The 13,007-nt window shown below is 58.4% G+C and overlaps 1 protein-coding gene across 1 annotated transcript; it reads right to left on the bottom strand.

Annotated features, from left to right (window-relative positions):
• Positions 1 to 1,340: 1,340 nt before the first annotated feature.
• Positions 1,341 to 9,702, bottom strand: CYGB (cytoglobin). The gene is made up of 4 exons (NM_001166192.1): positions 9,560 to 9,702; positions 4,195 to 4,426; positions 3,746 to 3,909; positions 1,341 to 1,374 (listed from the first exon to the last, which is right to left on the bottom strand). The coding sequence occupies exons 1-4, from the start codon at positions 9,700 to 9,702 to the stop codon at positions 1,341 to 1,343; spliced, it is 573 nt and encodes a 190-aa protein (NP_001159664.1).
• Positions 9,703 to 13,007: the final 3,305 nt, after the last annotated feature.

Raw genomic sequence — 13,007 nt, 5'->3', positions numbered from 1 at the left:
GTCTTGAACGCAGGATGGGGAGACAGAGGCGAGGGGCAGATGGCAGGAAAAGACCAAATGAGCGTGCACAGACACGGGAAGAACGAGTCTGTTTAATGACACGGCTGGGTCTGGTTACAAATGCCAGAAACTACAAAAGGAGGACAGGCAGTCACACGGACGGCTGCACGAAGACGGGACAGGAGGAGGCGGGCAGGGAAACCACAGCAGTGAAGCATCCTTGAGGACGACACGCACAACCCAGGGGCACACATGGGTGGGGGAATCCCCAGCAATGCCGACCTGGATGGATGGACAGGACCGACCGCCAGCCAGCATCCAGGCGAGGCAGGGGAGGGAAGGCCCGTGGCCCTCAGAGCGCCAGGACGAGACAGAGGCATCTGGTCCCATCACCACCGCCCTGCCTGGCAGACAAGCAGCCTGGATTCCCTCCCGCTGTCTTACCGGCAAAGGCAGATGGAACCCGGCATTCCAGGTTTCTTGACCACGGCCCCTCCCCTGCGAGCTGCAGTCACCCCGTCCAGAACTTCCGGCCCCCTCTGCCTGCCCCAGCCCATCTGGGGGCAAGTCAGGAAGCCACCTCCTTTTTGTAGGGGGCAGAGGTAGGGCGCGCCAAAACCTTTCTGCCTCGAGTGGAGAGCTGGGATGTGGGGAGCTGGTCAGAGAGAAGGGTCTGGACTTTGCTGGTGAGCTGTGTCACCACCGCCCTGCCACGTGGCCTTCTCTGTGCCTCTGTGGGACCCCCATCGTCTCTTCCAGAACACTCTGATCTCTGCCCAGAAGCTGCCAGGACCCCTCGGTGGGCAGAACCGAAGCCTCATACGTGCCTCTGGGCCCCACTGTACACATTATAAGATATGTATGTATATATATATATATTTATATAGGTTGTATATAGAATATATCTGTATATGCAATAGACGTGTGCATGGTACTCTAGATAAGTGATGCGGAGACCAGACCAGCGTGTGGCCAGGCAGATAGAAACAGGACTCTCCGTTCCTCGAGTGACTCACAGACCTGTCCCTGATCCCCGCTGGTCTCTAACAGTGAGTAGAAAAGCTAAGAAGGGTGTGCCCGGCTCTTCAAGGAGGGAGGGTCCCCCATCCCCACAGGCCACCCGCTTTGGCGCCCTTGGAGTCGGCATCCGGGTAGCCGGTGTCACCTCCCGGTGGCTCCAGGGGGGACTGTGGCCCAGGCGGAGGCAGCCTCTTTCCAGGAAGATGAGTCAGGGATTCTTCCAGCTTCCTTGGCACCCAGAGATGGAGGGTCAAGGAGGGTCTTCAGAACTCGGCCTTCTGCTCAAGGTGCTGCCAGGGACGGGGGAGAAGTAGGGGGTCCTATGGCCCCGAAGAGGGCAGTGTGGCCGGTGGGCTGTGGATGAGACCGAAGGAGGTGACAGGTTACTAGGGCCTCAGCGTGGGGCCAGGGGACCTTCGCGGAGGGGCCAAGGGTCAGGGACTGGTGAGACAAACACTATCCTCCTGAAGACCCACGTGGGGCCCCTGAAAGGAGCCCACTGTACCCAGCTTCTAAGGCCCTCTTCTGCCAGGAACCTGCGGTACGACCTCTGCCAGCCCCCTGAGCCCCAGATCTTTTCCTCTGAATCTTGAGTCCTGCCTGCAACGCCCACCTCCATGAGAACTGAGTGATGGAACTGCCTGAAAGTGTTTCACAAACTGCAAAGAACCATACAAACATGAGCGCTTGTCCTCAGGTGTGAGATGCGGACACTCCCAGGTTGGCCTGTGGTACCCCCTCGGGCCACCCGTGGGTGTCCCCTTTGCACTCACCACCCCCTACCCCCAGTGCCACCTCCTGACTACCCCCCATCAAACACACACACACACACACACGCTCACACACCCACACACACCCTTAAGCAGAGACAGTTCAATAAACAGTGGCGTCTGGCCCAATATTGCGTCTCTGATAAGCGAGGCTAGATGGAGGCCTTCTAGAACTCTGCCCTGGAACTCCGTCCCGCCCTCTGAGCCCGTTTGGACTCAGCAGTAGTTGGGTCTGCAGGCCCTGAGCCCAGGGAGACACACTCTCTTGGGGGTTACATCTGTGCCCTGAGGAGACAAGAGTGCGGAAAGGGATGAGGGGATTCCCTCAGAAACGTGGGGTGCTGAGGCCCAGGAGGGCACGCCAGCCCATCTCCATTGAGCCCACAGGAGCAGAAACGGGGGAGGCCAGAGATTTCGGCGGTTTCCTAATGTTTAGGGTTTGGCAAGATTTCGGTCCCAGGGGTCCGGCTGAGGCAAGAGAGGGGAGGCGACGGGGCTTCGTGTCGGGAAATGCTGTCCATGTGGTTCTGATTCACTCGCACCGGCCAGCTCTCTCTACCCGGCTCTCCAGGCCCCTATAAAAAAGCCCTTTTCTCTAGAAGCAGGAAGTCTCCTCTCCTGGCTGTAAACAAACTCATCTTTGGCGGCAGAGCCTGCCTGGGGAGAGGCGTGGGAGGGCAAACCCCCTTCCCCCTTCTGACCCTCTCCCAGCCCCTCCGGCTGCTTCCGGAAGCTCTGCAGGCCCTGCCAGCACCTCCTGAGCAGGTAAAAAGCAGCCTGCCGGCTTCCTGTCCATCCTCTCTGGCGTCTGGGGCCAGCCAGGGCCCAGCTGCAAACATCTGGAGCGGCCCCCTGGCTGTTGCCAGCTGTCCCCGAGGGCTCTGCTCCCTTGAGTGGTGCTGAGGCAGGGAAGGCAGCGGGAGAGGGTGGGGGCCAGGGTGGTCAGTGGCAGGAAGGCCGGGAGGCAGGGCCTCGCCAGGCTGCCCTCGGAGGACCTGAGCTGCGCGGGGACGCCTGCGAGCAGAGGTCCGGCCGGCCCCGTGGGCCAGCTCCCAGCTTGGAGCCCCAGGGGGGCGGGGGGAACGCCGCCTCTTCCCTGGGAAACTGCTGGGACTGTTTCTCTCCAACGCGTGTCCCGAGCCTCTGGCTGACCCCTGCTTCCCATTCCCTTCCCGCCCCCGCGCCTCTCCCCACCTCCCGCCTCCAGCCTGGCCTGGCCTCCGCCCCTCCATTGAGCTCCCAGAGCCCCAGCCCCACGGGGGCCCAGGGAGGCTGGAGTGTTCCCAGCCGCCACGTCTAGGGGCCAGCCCTCCCCGCGTGCTCCAAGTCAGCTGGAGTCACCCGGAGGCCACTGGCCACCCTCTCGGAGCCCGTCCCCAGGGCCCTCACCCCAGAACTGGGAATGTGGACTCCAGAGTCAGCCCGGAAGCAACCCTCCCCTACACCCGCCCTGCTGGTGTGCGTGGGAGGGACACCCACATTGGCCCCGAGTGGGCTCGGCACGTGCGTGCATCCCCGTGATTCTCCTGGCTCCGGCCTGCTTGGAGGCCAAGGTGGGAGGGAGCGCTGCTCAGCACGAGATGAAAAACAGCCCCATGTGATGGGTACCCAGGGAGGAAGTGGCCAGAGCTGGCCTGGGCCGCCTCTGGGCCTGATGAGCCAGCCTCCTGCCAGGAACCTTCTGAGCCTCTCTGCCCAGGGCAGCCTCGGTCTTGGGGTGCTCTGCGTGCCCCCCCCCAGTTCTAGGGGAGGAGAGGGTCTGCTCAGGGAGAATCTGTCTGGGGCCCTTGGCATGAGTGGGCCTTTTCCTATCATGCCTGTTCTTCTCTGTGTCCACCCCAGAGCCACCCTCCCTGGGAGTGTCCCTGCCCTGGAGGGTGGTCAGCCCCTGGGTGCCAGGAAAGGTGGGAAGCCGGGGGACAGGGGAGGACACGGCAGGGAGGCTGCCTCCTTACGTGGTGGCGTTGGGGACCTGCTGTACCCAGCCCACTTCCTTGTAGGCAGCGGTCACGTGGCTGTAGATGAGACCACGAAGCTTGGCCCAGGCTCTCTGCGTCTCAGGGGGGAAGTCACTGGCAAATTCCTCAGCGATCACCTCCAGGATGACTCCAGAGAGGATCTGAGAACGAAGAGAAGGCAGAGGGGAGTGAACCCCAGCACCCCCACCCCCCACCCCCTGGAGCCCGCAGAATCCTGTGGTTGGCTGAGGGCATCATTCAGGACACAGCATCTGGCAGCTTTGGGAACCAGACACCCTCAGGACCCAGCCCCACCCTGCTGCCCCTCCAGGGGACAGCCACGCCGGGAAAAGAGGCTGGGTGGCACCCCCGGCTGTCGCTGACCAAGGGGCTCGGGAGCCGAATGGGGCTTGCCGTTGGGTGGCAGCACCCATCCAGGGACCCACCTTGAAGTACACGGGCTCCACCTTGTGCTTGAGGGCGTGGGCTTTGCCCACCAGGGCGAGCACAGAGGACACCTTCTCGGGGTCGTGCAGGTTCTCCACCACCGTGTTGAGGGCCCCCATGACCCGGCAGGCATGCTTCCGCAGCTGCGGGCTCCGCTCCATTTCCAGGGGCTCCTCCATGTGCTTGAACTGGCTGAAGTACTGCTTGGCCGATGGGAAGTTCACAAAGAACCTGCAGGAGGCGGCAGGTGGGTGCTGAGCAGGGGGTGGCCTCGGGCCCCACCCTGCAGTGCCTGGATGATGAGGGGGTGCAGGGAGGACCCAGGAGGGGCAGCAGGATGGGGCTGGGTCCTGAGGGTGTCTGGTTCCCAAAGCTCCCACAGGTGGGAGAGGGTGATGGGGAGGAGGCAGGACCCACTCCCACGCCACCACCTGCAGCCGTCCCTCAAACACCGGCCCTTCCTCTGGCCGAGCTGGTTGACGTGAAGCCCCTCCCTGGGTCCTGGCCTCTTCCAGCAGTCAGATCTGCACGTCCTGTGCCAGGTCTCTGCCTTTCTTGCTCCCTTGCCTCTTGCCTTCTTCCCAAACACCACACGCTTTTCAAGGCCTGCTCCAGTCGCAGGTGAGAGGGGAAGAGCCTGCCTTCTGGGAATCACGGGCTGGTGCTGATCTGGGGGACAGTTAACTTTTCTGAGCCTCAGTTTCCTCATCCATGAAATGGGCGTCACTGTTCCTTTCTTGAGAGTCCTTGTGGAATGTTGGGAGGAGGCGATGAGAGAGCTCCCCGGCACAGTGTGGATGCAGGGTGCTCAGTGAAGGCCTTTGTTATGATAAGGTCAGAGCTCTCTTCCTAAACAAAGGAAGGCCCCAACTATGACTTAACTCCTGTCACGGAAGGGAAGGGAAGAAATGAGACTCAGCCCTTCCAACGCCGCCCCTTTCTTCACTACCCTGTCCCTCCTCAGCCTGCAGTAAACAGTCATCGGTTGATTTTATTAAGTACATCGCTTGATGTCACCTGCCTGGTGTGGTTCTGTAAGTCCTTCCAGTCTGTCCGTACATCTGACCTCTCCAGCCGGCCCGTGCACACCTTGGGGCAGACCCCAGGGTGATCTTCCCCTTCCCTCTCGGGTTTATCTGCAATTGTCTAATTCCCCCCAAATATCACATTCACTATGCGAGAGTCCTGGGTTCGATCCCTGGGTGGGGAAGATCCCCTGGAGGAGGGCATGGCACCCCACTCCAGTATTCTTGCCTGGAGAATCCCCACGGACAGAGGAGCCTGGAGGGCTACAATCCAGGGGGTGCAAAGAGTCAGACACGACTCAGCACACAGGACATCACATTCACTGGGTCGCTCTCCCGCTCAGAAACATTCCATTGCTCACCATTGTCCTACCAGACACAGTCAAAACTCTTTAAGATTCCAGGCTTCTTAGAAACTGTCCCACACCTGCTTCTCCAACATGGGGTCCATATTCTGCCCCTATGCTCCAGCGGGACAGCTTCACTTAGCATTGGTAAAAGATTCCTCGGGTGAGCTGGCTTGCCCTTCCACACAATGGACCACCTCCCTCCTTCTTTCCCCGTGTCAGCTGGGCCTCTCTCGGAGCACACAGCCCGGCCCAGGGTGACTGTTTTCCTTCCAAGGCCATCAGTGGGTTGCCTGCCACCTTTCACGGCTTTTTCCCTTTCTACCCGTCTGGGTCCCATAGCCCCAGAGCAGAGCCCGGGTCTCACGCACCCTCTGACCCTTCACCCTGGCCCAGGGCCCTGTGGTTTGCAGGATGGTGGTGATGACATTCGCGTTCCATCTCCCTCCCAGTAGGGACAGGGAGGTTCGTGGCCAGACTCGATCAGAACTTATGTAACTTAACTGAAGCCTCAGAAAAAGGACGGACTGTCTTGGACCTGTTTTTTTCAGGTTGTTTTCACACCTTCGGAGTGTCCCCCTTTGTGATCAGAGAGAACTGGTAATTTGCTAAAATGACCCTTGGGGCAGGTCTCAGATCTGAGAGCTGGGATAGATGCAGGGAGAACAGCTGGCCCCCACCACCCTTGCAGGCGATGAGACGGAGGCTGGCGGAGGAGTGACCGGGACACAGTCCACATGGAGAGCTGGGAGGGCCCCTCTCAGAGGCCAAGCGTGACCTTGGGCAAATTGCTTCACAACCTTCTGTCTGCAAAAGTGTGAGAGGAGTCCCCGCACCCCTGCTCGCTACTTCACAGATACACTGGTGAGGACAAATGAGGTGATGGGTCTGGAAATACATTGGGAAAAAGCATCATAGTGAAGGACAGCTATGAAAAACACAATCTGGCTTTAAATGGGGAATCTCTGACTTTGGAGCTCTTACACGGCAATAAGAACACTAATTTCTAACAACACGCAGAGGATGTCCACTTGTTGGGGTTTCCTTTAATGCCACAACCAGGCGGGTATTATGACGAGGAGGTAACAGGGACTATTTATTGAGCACTTACTATACGATCTCATTAATCCTTGGGATACCATTCTGAGGTTGGCACTGTTTTTATCTCCATATCCTCAATGAGGAATTGCTGCCCAAGGTTGCCCAGCGGAGTGGGTAGCAGGACCAGGAAGGAGCAGGAGCAGCTCCCACATTGATGACGTCCCCAGTCTATCTCAGAGGCTGCTCTGCCGGGGATGGTGGCCTGGGACCCAGTGGGTCCGCTGCCCAACAACACCCAGCGCCACGTTACAGCCCCAAGGAAGGACAGTCCTGCCCTGTCCCTTTTCTGAGCCATGAGAGTCTAAGGGTCTGAGCTCTGCTCCTTCATCCCTCTCCCGGGCCCCCTGTGTTTACTCCTGACCCTCTCAGTCCTGGCCTGAGCTGCTGCTGGGAGAAGCCTCAGCGGCCAGCCTTGGGGAGTTTCTCAGCTTCCAGAGGCATCTGGGCTTCCAAGAGAGCCTGAAATAGGCCTGTCTGTGTGAGGGGGAAGGCGGCAGTTACAACTGGGAGGGGAGCCCCCTGGAGCATGGGTGCTCCCTCTTGATCTCTTCCAGCAGGGAGAGGAGGTGTGGGGTCTGGGCGGCCCCTCTGCTCCCTTCCTTGTGGCTGCTGCCTCCTCAGGGGGTGAGACTGGCCCCAGGGCTACTGTCTCGGGCTCCACCTGAGCTGTGGATGGCCCATCAGGAGGTAGTCAGGACAAAACGGGGGCGGGGGGTGGGGTGCAGGATCTGAGGAGGGGCCTGCCCTGGGAAGCTTATAAGTCTTGCCCCCTAACACCGCCCACCCTGGGGCAGACAGCAGGTGCAGGAGTGAAAGAAAAGGGAGGTTGGTGGGACGGAGGGTCTGCTCCTCCAGCTTCTCTCCCAGGCCGGGCTGGGCTCTGGGCAACCAAGGTGGGGTCAGGTGCAGTGTAGCCGGGGGTTATCAGCAAGCCAGATCTAACTGCTATCTTGGTCTTCTTGGGTTACTTGTGGGCCTGGGCACTTGGTAAACACCTCCCCAGCCCAACCCAGTCCCCTCTGAGAAACTAGCTCCCCCCAGGGAACTAGAGGGGCACACAGAGAGAAAGAAAACCTTGCCAAGAGCTCAGACCCTCCAGAAACACCTCGGGGGTTCAGTTGCTTCCTCGGCAATTCCTCACTCCCCTTTCCTGGGGAAGTTGGGTGGGATCCCAGGAGCGGAACTGTGCACACATCTTCTGTGCTGGGCTTAGTTGCTCATTCGTGTCTGACTCTTTGCGATCGCATGGACTGCAGCCCGCCAAGCTCCTGTCCATGGGATTCTCCAGGCAAGAATACCAGAGTGGGTGGCCGTGCCCTCCTCTACATGTCCTTATTGGCAAATGGCAGGGTTTGGGGACAAAAAATAGCCATGGTCCTGTTAACCTCGCCTCATTTCCTCCTGGTGACCTGTGCGGGTATCCGCGTGCATCCTGAGGCCTCAGTGCTAAAAGCTGCCCCCCCTCCCCACCTGGATGCAGCCTGATGCATCTCTGACCCTGCGACCCACCGTGTGGGTGCTTGATAGTGCCGAGATGCACCTCCCATGTCTGATGGCTTGGGAACCTGAAATCCCCTCTTACTTCCCCATCACCCCGGCTGTTTCTGAGCCTGGGAGCTGCCCAAATAGCTGTCTCTTCCTTGGGCGCCCTCCTGGAACTCCTCAAGTGTGCTGCTTGCTCTTTTTTTCCTCCAAAATCTGTTACTAAGTTGGAATCAGGGCACATCATTATGGAGCTGGGTAGGTCCCAGGCTTGGGGGAGGCAGAAGGGAGAGAGTGTGGGAGAAAAAGAGGAGCCAGAGATGGGGCCAAGCCTGGGAGACAGGCATGCACTTCAACTGTCCTTTCCAATGGGAGGTTTCACCCCATCTTTAAACTAAAAGACTGCCCCGATCTGTCCTAGATTTGATAGCTTCCCTCTGCCAAGGACAGACAGTTGGGGGGTGAGTGTGGGTCTGGGGCCTCCATGCCTGCACCCCCCAGGGACCAGCATGTGTGGGAAGAGAGCAGTGATCTGGAGCTGGAGTCAGGTACTAGCTTATGCACTCTGTGGGGATGGCATGCATGTGCACTGACTGGTGTGTAGGAGTGTGAATAACAGTGTCACTCTGTGTGTGCATCCCTTGGGGGCATGTGGTTCCTGAATGACCCCTGAGCCCAAGACCCATGACCTTTCCTCCCCAGACCTGGGGTTCAGGATGGGGCCCTGTCTCCTGAAGCTTCTCCCTTTCCCTCCATCAAACTCAGCAGGGCCTGTATCCGCAGGGACTGTTCACTTCTCCACTCACCTGCACCTCGCCTGGGAGCTCCCTGTTGGCCCGGCCCCAGGGGCAGGAAGGGACCAGCTAGGAAAGTGGGACCTCTGGGGTCCACTTCTTCTGACCTCTATTCTTTTGCCCTTTCCGAAGCCCTTTCAGGTCTCTGCACAGGGGAAGGGGCTGAGCTGGAGAGAGGGGTTTGCTTCTCTTTGTCCTCCTTGGCTGATCCTCAGTTTTCTTGTCTCTAGAATGGGGAGCCCCCATGACCCCTATTGGAAAGGCCGTAAAACGTGTGTCCAAAACAGCTGCGGGTGGCTGAGGTCGCGGCGAGGTAGGCAAGGCTGGCTGAACCAGGAGTTCTGAGGCCCGGGAGAGGAGGGGGATGGAGATGCCTCCCTTCTGTGTCTGGTTCCTAGTTCCTGGTGAGCCCCTCGCCCAGAGCTAGGAAGGGCTCGGCCAGGGCTTCGCCCACCCCAAACCGCCCCAGGCTACCCGCAATCCCCAGACCGGCCCGGGCCCCAGTCGCAGCTGGGAAGGTGGCGCCCGAGCTCGGACCCGGGCCGAGCCCGCCTCTGCCCGGAGCCGCTGCCGCCGTCCCTCCTCCGGGCCCGGCCGGGCCGGGGCGACACCTACCTCACAAGGATGGCCACCCCCACGTCCTCGCAGTTGGCATAGAGCCGGGCCCACGTCGCCTGCACCGCCTTCCTCTCCGCCTCGGACAGCTCCTCGCTCCGCTCCCTGCGCTCAATCTCCATCTCGCCGGGCACTTTCTCCATGAGCAGCTCCAAGCCCAGCCCGGCTTCGCTCGGCGGCGGCGGGGCGCGGGGCGCGGGGCGCGGGGAGCCGGGGCCGGCTGCGTGCGCGGCGGGCGGGCGAGTGGTAGAGCGCGCCGGAGGGAGGGAGCGTGTCTGTCTGTGCGCGCCGGGTGTGTGTGTGTGTGTGTGTGTGTGTGCGCGTGTGTAGGGTATATGTGCAGGGGGCGGGGGACCGCGAGCGGGGGGCGGGGATGTGGTCTGCTGGAAAAAATGTGAAAAAAAATAAATCCGCTCCAAACCCTCAAACCCGTGTCCGTGAGCCAATTCCGGCAAGGTGAAGGCTGGGCGGGGTGGGGGCGACGCGGCCGGCGCCTGCCCGCCCTCCAGACCGGAGTTTGATGGCCGGGCGGGGCTTGGGCGTAGGTGTGGCGGAGGTACTGGGGGTCCCGGAAGGAGGGGACTGGCAGTCACCGAGTGCGGGGCCGCGCGGGCCGCACAGGAGTGCGCCGCGCTGGCGCGGGTCTGGGGGCGTGTGTGCACCCTTCCCGCCAAGGGGAACTGACTCTGAGTCAAACACTCCCGGGCATTTGCGGCGTGGCCGCGAGCCCGAGGGGGCGGACGCGAGCCCCTCCGGCAGCGCAGCGGTGGGAGCTGAGCTCCCGCTCGACTCCCGCCTTCCCGGAGCCAGCGGGGGGCTCTGGTGCCACCCCCAGCGCTCCGGACCCCAGACTCCGAAGGGTTTGGGACTGGGGTCATCTCCCTGCTCCAACACCCTACAGGAAAACTCCGGTGCGGGGACAAGAGGGCGGCTGTCGAACTTGAGCGGCCAAGAGGCCTGACCCCTCTTTCCTTCTCGCCAGCACCCCTCCCCCTCGGTGCACGCACGTGGCCTCAGAAAGAAGGCCCTGGAGGCCCTGGGTGACTTACCAATGACACAGGCAGGCCAAAAACTGGCACTCCCCTAATGCTGGCCCTGGAGGAACAAAGTTTAAAGAAGAGGCACCCGACTGGGCAAAGGGGCCCTGTGGTGGGGATGGCAGGATGTCAAGAAGTCCTGGGGAGGGCCAGGATGCTGGAGCCATCTCAGCTGCCAGGGCCTGGGTTAGGGAGGGGTTCTGTGGCTGGAGAAGACAAGTCCTGGTGTTGTAGCCACGCGGTCTGGAAAACAAACTCACTCAGAAGGACAATGCAGATAGTGGAGTGCAGTTTATTACACCAGCGGGCCCAAGGCAGGGTCTCCTCTTAGCCAAGGACCCCGACCAGTTTTTCTGAAAACTTTATATACCCTAAGTGTACGTGCCCAAACCCACCTCCCCAAATTCCCTGAAACTAGTCTGAACAAAGGAAAAGAAAGATCCAATCAAAGTTAACCCGTGATTCATATGCCTTAAGCCTAGGTAGTTAACACTGGACAATTATCAATAGGCCTGTGGTCATACCCCAATAAGCATAATAGGATTTATGATTCTATTCGGTTACACAGATAATTAGGGTATTCTCTTAGGCAACAAAGAGTCTAGCTACGAGCCCTGGGGTTCCATCCAGGGGGCCTGGTTTTCCAGTTGGTATGTAATTTCCACAGATACTGGGCATAAAGCTCAAAGTCTGCAGTTCAGCCCAAGATGGAGTCCTGCTTTCAAGATGGAGCCTGTTCTGTCTGTTTCCTCCTTCATTCCCCCCTCTTGATGATCTTAACTCATAGTATGAGCATCATTCATAGGGATATACTGCACCCTGACTGTCCAACCTCTAATTTGGGAGAACGACATCAACCTTTGGGTTGGTTACAAAGTTCATAATACATTGTAAGATAGCAGTCCGCAAAGCAGACCTATCAGGGCAACTATAACAATGGTATAGTTTTCCACCAATCACCCTTTACCCAAGGTAGGACCGAAGTCCAAAAAGGAAGATTATCATCAGATATAACTTTTACCTGATTTTTCATGTCATCTAGGGTGGCTGGTATATAGCCAGATAAATCAGGATTATATACACAACATTCAAATTTAATTATAGCACAGGTCTGTCTTTGTACTGAAACTATGGTTAGTCTCAAGATGATACCAGCAAGTCCTTGTAGCAGCAGTTGATTGTAGAGCTTCATCTCTATTTCTTCTTTAAGACGATCGTGGTTTCACGGGGCTCAGTGGGGTCCTTCTGTGTAGTCCGTGTAGTCCACTTGGCGTCCTCCGGGTCTGCGTGGTATGCTCTCCTCACCCTCCTGTGGTGGATCCAGGGAGTGACACCTGCAACTTTAACTACTGTTGGGCTGGTTAGAACAGCAGTATGTGGACCCTTCCAATGTGGGGCCAAGGAGTCATGTTTCCAGTCCTTGACCACACTTGATCCCCAGGCACAAATTCGTGAATCTGTTCCCCAAGAGGGAATGGCACCCTTTCTTGTACAAACTTAGTTACCTGATTTATTACCTTACCCAGTTGATCCATCTGCTGTGAAATCTCATCTCCTCTTACTTGAGGCAAATTTGTTGACACCTGTTTTGTTATGGGTGGGGGTCTCCCATATACAATTTTGTATGGAGAAGAACCATGGGACTGTGGGGTCATCCTGAGTCTGAGCAGAGCCGTCGGAAACAAGTCCACCCAGGAGCAGTCAGTCTCTAAGATCCACTTGGAGAGTGTCTCTTTAAGTGTCCAATTGGTTCCTTCCACCATCCCAGAACTCTGGCGCCTATATGCTGTATGTAATTTCCACTTGATGTTTAAAGTTTTGCTTACTTGTTATACTAAATCAGCTATGAAAGCCGGGCCATTGTCTGATCCAATGCTGGTAGGAAATCCAAATCTGGGAACTATCTCCCTAAGCAGGCACTGGGCTACTTTTGATGCTCTTTCAGTCCGGGTAGGAAAAGTTTCTACCCATCCCAAGAACATACATACTATGACCAGCAGGTAATGGTAGTGTTGGTGAGGTTTCATTTCAGTGAAGTCCACTTCCAGGTGTTCAAAGGGCAGTGTGCCTTTTACCTGAATCCCTGGAGGTTCCTGTCTGTGCCAAGAGGCAGCATTGACCTGTGAGCAGGCAGTGCAGTTCTGAGATTTTGTCCTTTTGACAGCTGGAGGGCCTGGATTAGAGCATATAGTTCGGCCTGTTGAGTGGACCAGTGTGATGGCAGAGAGCTAGCCACAATGATGGTTTCTTCCATGACTACTGCATATCCCAACAGTCATTGTCCTTGTTTCACCAGGCTGGTGCCATTGGTGTACAGGACCAAATCTGGGTCCGGGATTGGCTGGTCTCTCAAGTTAGGCCTGCTGGCATATTTCCTTGCAATCATGTGAGCGCCCACCTTCTCCCACAAG

This window comes from Ovis aries, chromosome 11 (assembly GCF_016772045.2).
Source record: "Ovis aries strain OAR_USU_Benz2616 breed Rambouillet chromosome 11, ARS-UI_Ramb_v3.0, whole genome shotgun sequence".
Classification (NCBI taxonomy): domain Eukaryota; kingdom Metazoa; phylum Chordata; class Mammalia; order Artiodactyla; family Bovidae; genus Ovis; species Ovis aries.
Note: the sequence above shows the minus strand (reverse complement) of the source record. Positions and strands in the feature narration are given on the sequence as shown.